The sequence below is a fragment of the Myotis davidii genome, unplaced genomic scaffold, assembly GCF_000327345.1.
Source record: "Myotis davidii unplaced genomic scaffold, ASM32734v1 scaffold1286, whole genome shotgun sequence".
Classification (NCBI taxonomy): domain Eukaryota; kingdom Metazoa; phylum Chordata; class Mammalia; order Chiroptera; family Vespertilionidae; genus Myotis; species Myotis davidii.
In genome coordinates this window covers 795,129-798,682 of record NW_006296619.1, presented here as the reverse complement: position 1 = coordinate 798,682, position 3,554 = coordinate 795,129, and the positions used below count along the sequence as shown (strand labels likewise).

Below are 3,554 nucleotides of genomic sequence, written 5' to 3'. Positions count from 1 at the left end.
CGAGCGCTGTATCCAGACGTTCCCCACATTTTGTCTGCTGGGGCCTGAGGGGAACCCTGTGTGCTGGGACCTGATGGACCAGACAGGAGAGGTACGCATGGCAGGCACCCTGCCTGAGTACCGGAAACAGGGCCTCATCTCCTATGTCATCTATATCCAGACCCAGGCTCTAAACAATCTCGGCTTCCCCATATATTCTCACACTGACAAGAATAACAAAATAATGCAGAAAATGAGTTACAATCTGCATTATATCCACATGCCCTGTACCTGGAACCAGTGGAACTGTGTGCCTCTGTGATGCCGTCCTACAAACAAGTGTCAGATGGTCCCCAACATGTGGCTGGAGCAATGGGTGGGTGGGCAGAGAGAAAGAATAAATCGTACATAATTGTAATTATCAGTAAAGCAGTGGGCTCTGGGGAGGCAGTGTGAATGTTCAATACCATGGTCCCTGCACTCAATCACTGCTGGCTTCCCTTGGGTGTATCAGGTTGAAGCAGCCCCAGGCACTCCACATGGTTTAGTTCCCCCATGCTTCCGGGGATCTCCATGACACTCTCATCAGCTGCAGGCTACCCAGGATGGCTTCTCCTGGAACTCATAGTGTGTGGATCTGTAGAGCCTTGCCAGATTTTCCAGAGAGAGGTAATACTAGTTTCTGAGCATTATGACTTACTCTTCTCTCGTTCTATGGTCTTTCTCTTAACAATCAGCAAGTGCACTTTGCTCAGTAGGTCTGTAGAGATTATACTCTCCTCTGATTACTGGTTTCTCGATACATTAAAGGATTACACACTAATATGTATGAAATACTAGGTTAAACATAGTGTACTTGATATGGCAGGTTGAGTTTCGATGAAAAAGACTAACTTATATTAGCCTGATTCCTCCTCACTCCCACACCAGGGAAAATGATTCAATGTTGCTTCTAACAGGAGAGCTTTCTAAATCCACCCAAACCCCAAACAATAAAGAGACTTTGTGTTTGATTGTCCAAGTTGAAGTGAAGTGGTTTGTGATGGGAAGAGCCTGGGTTGGGTTTATGGAGAGTGGGAAGACCCAGACCCAGGGAGGTGGCTATTTATTGAGAAGAGTGAAGTTTAGGGGGAGGGCAGTACATCATGGTACCTATTGTTTCACTTGACCTTGGCACATTGTTTCAGGATGCCTAAATTCTATGCAGACCCGACAATAGTCTCATGGGAAAGTCTGGTTGGTGGTGTGGAGCAATTTTCATCCTGGTTGGATCGGGTAGTTGGGAGAGTTTCCTGCCCCAACATTTCAACAGGAACAGCACTAAACCTTGGCACTGGGACCCAAAGAGAAAACTGGACTGAAGATAGTCACCTTAATTAAGAACCTGTGTGCTTTTGGTTTATCTACAACTAGAATTAGGCTGTGGCATTGAAGATGAAGGCCCCACAAACAGAGAAACCAATGAGCAAGGTTTAATTTCTAGTCCCGTCAAGAGAGTGGAGGCTCGGTTTAGAGGAGGGATTCTCAACCCTTGGTACAATGGGCATTATAGAGTGGACAATTTTTTCTTATCATGCCATCTTGTGCATTTATACAATACTAGTAGCGCATTGCTCAATATTGCGCAGTAGGCTGCCCACTGCTTCCTCGGGAGCTGGCAGGAACTGCAGTGCACTGCCCGAGCTATGCTGCTTCCACCAGAGGCAGGAGGGAGCCGGGCGCAGAGGCTGCAGGCCAGCCCCCTGTCCCTGTCAGTGTCTGTTCCGGCTGCCTCCAAGCCTTCGCGGGCCCAGGCAGGAGCTGCCTCCAAGCCTTTGTGATCAGAATCATGGGCCGCAGGCAAGGTGGCTCCTGGGTCCTGGGGTGCCGCCTTGCCTGCGGCCTGGCTTTCTGATCACGATCACCAGTTGCGGGAGGGCAAAGGCGCCCTTGTTCTCCAATCCAGGGCCAGGGGGCAGGGCAAATGTGGCCCCCAGAGCCGCCTTTGCCTTGCCACCCAGCTCTTGCCTGCCGCCTGGGTTTCCAATCACCATTCTTCCGTCCTTCCCCTTTTGCCTCCCATTATTGTGCCTATGTATGCAAATTAATCGCCATCTTTCTTGGCAGTTAATTTGCATATCACCCTGATTAACCAATGAGAAGCGTAGCAAAGGTACGGTCAATTACCTTGTTTGTCTTTTATTAGATAGGATGGAGCAAGATTCCTACCCTCTAACCAGTAATATTCTCCACTCTAGTTATGACAATTAAAAATGTCTCCTGTTCTTGATAATCTCCTGTGGGGCAAAATCACTAGTAGTTGAGAACCACTGGTTTAAGAGTAGAAGTTCTGCCACTTGAGGATGCATCCTAGTCACTAATACAGACTGTGGGCCTTGCGCCTAGATTTTCTGATTCAGTAGATTTAGGGTAGGCTCCCAGATTTACATTTTTAACAAGTTTCCCAGTGATCCTGATGTTGCTGGTCCAAGAACTATATTTTAAGAATCATTGGTTGAGAAATAAGAGAGCATGTCTTATTTTCTAGAACTGTAGATGAAAATTCATATTACATACTTCTTAAATATATTGTTTTACCTTAGTAGTTATCATGTAAATTTTTCTTTTAATTCATTTGTAATATTTCATATATTTTTTTCAATTAAGTTGACATTCAATATTATTTTATATTAGCTTTATGTGTATAGCATAGTTGTTATACATTTATGTAACTTACAACATGATTTCCCCAATAAGTCTAGTACCCACATTATTCCATATATAGGTATTACAATATTATTGATTATGTTCCCTATGCTATACTTTTCATTCCCATGACTATGCTGTCATTGCCGATTTGTACTTCTCAATTCCTTCACCTTTTCCACCTAGCCTCCTGACTCCCTCCCATCTGATAACCATCACTTTGTTCATTTATTTTGTTTTTTAGATTCCACATACACATGAAACTGATACTAGTTTCTGAGCATTATGACTTACTCTTCTCTCGTTCTATGGTCTTTCTCTTAACAATCAGCAAGTGCACTTTGCTCAGTAGGTCTGTAGAGATTATACTCTCCTCTGATTACTGGTTTCTCGATACATTAAAGGATTACACACTAATATGTATGAAATACTAGGTTAAACATAGTGTACTTGATATGGCAGGTTGAGTTTCGATGAAAAAGACTAACTTATATTAGCCTGATTCCTCCTCACTCCCACACCAGGGAAAATGATTCAATGTTGCTTCTAACAGGAGAGCTTTCTAAATCCACCCAAACCCCAAACAATAAAGAGACTTTGTGTTTGATTGTCCAAGTTGAAGTGAAGTGGTTTGTGATGGGAAGAGCCTGGGTTGGGTTTATGGAGAGTGGGAAGACCCAGACCCAGGGAGGTGGCTATTTATTGAGAAGAGTGAAGTTTAGGGGGAGGGCAGTACATCATGGTACCTATTGTTTCACTTGACCTTGGCACATTGTTTCAGGATGCCTAAATTCTATGCAGACCCGACAATAGTCTCATGGGAAAGTCTGGTTGGTGGTGTGGAGCAATTTTCATCCTGGTTGGATCGGGTAGTTGGGAGAGTTTCCTGC

General features: G+C 44.4%; 1 protein-coding gene across 2 annotated transcripts in view; it reads left to right on the top strand.

Moving 5' to 3' along the window:
• LOC102768179 (glycine N-acyltransferase-like) overlaps positions 1–857 on the top strand; it is a 17,691-nt gene extending 16,834 nt beyond the window's left edge. For both annotated transcript variants that reach the window (XM_006772094.2, XM_006772095.2), the window contains one exon: positions 50–857. In XM_006772094.2, coding sequence (XP_006772157.1) covers positions 50–301 — 252 coding nt within the window. In that variant the 3' untranslated portion in view covers positions 302–857. The remainder of the gene's footprint in view (positions 1–49) is intronic.
• The last annotated feature ends 2,697 nt before the right edge of the window (positions 858–3,554 follow it).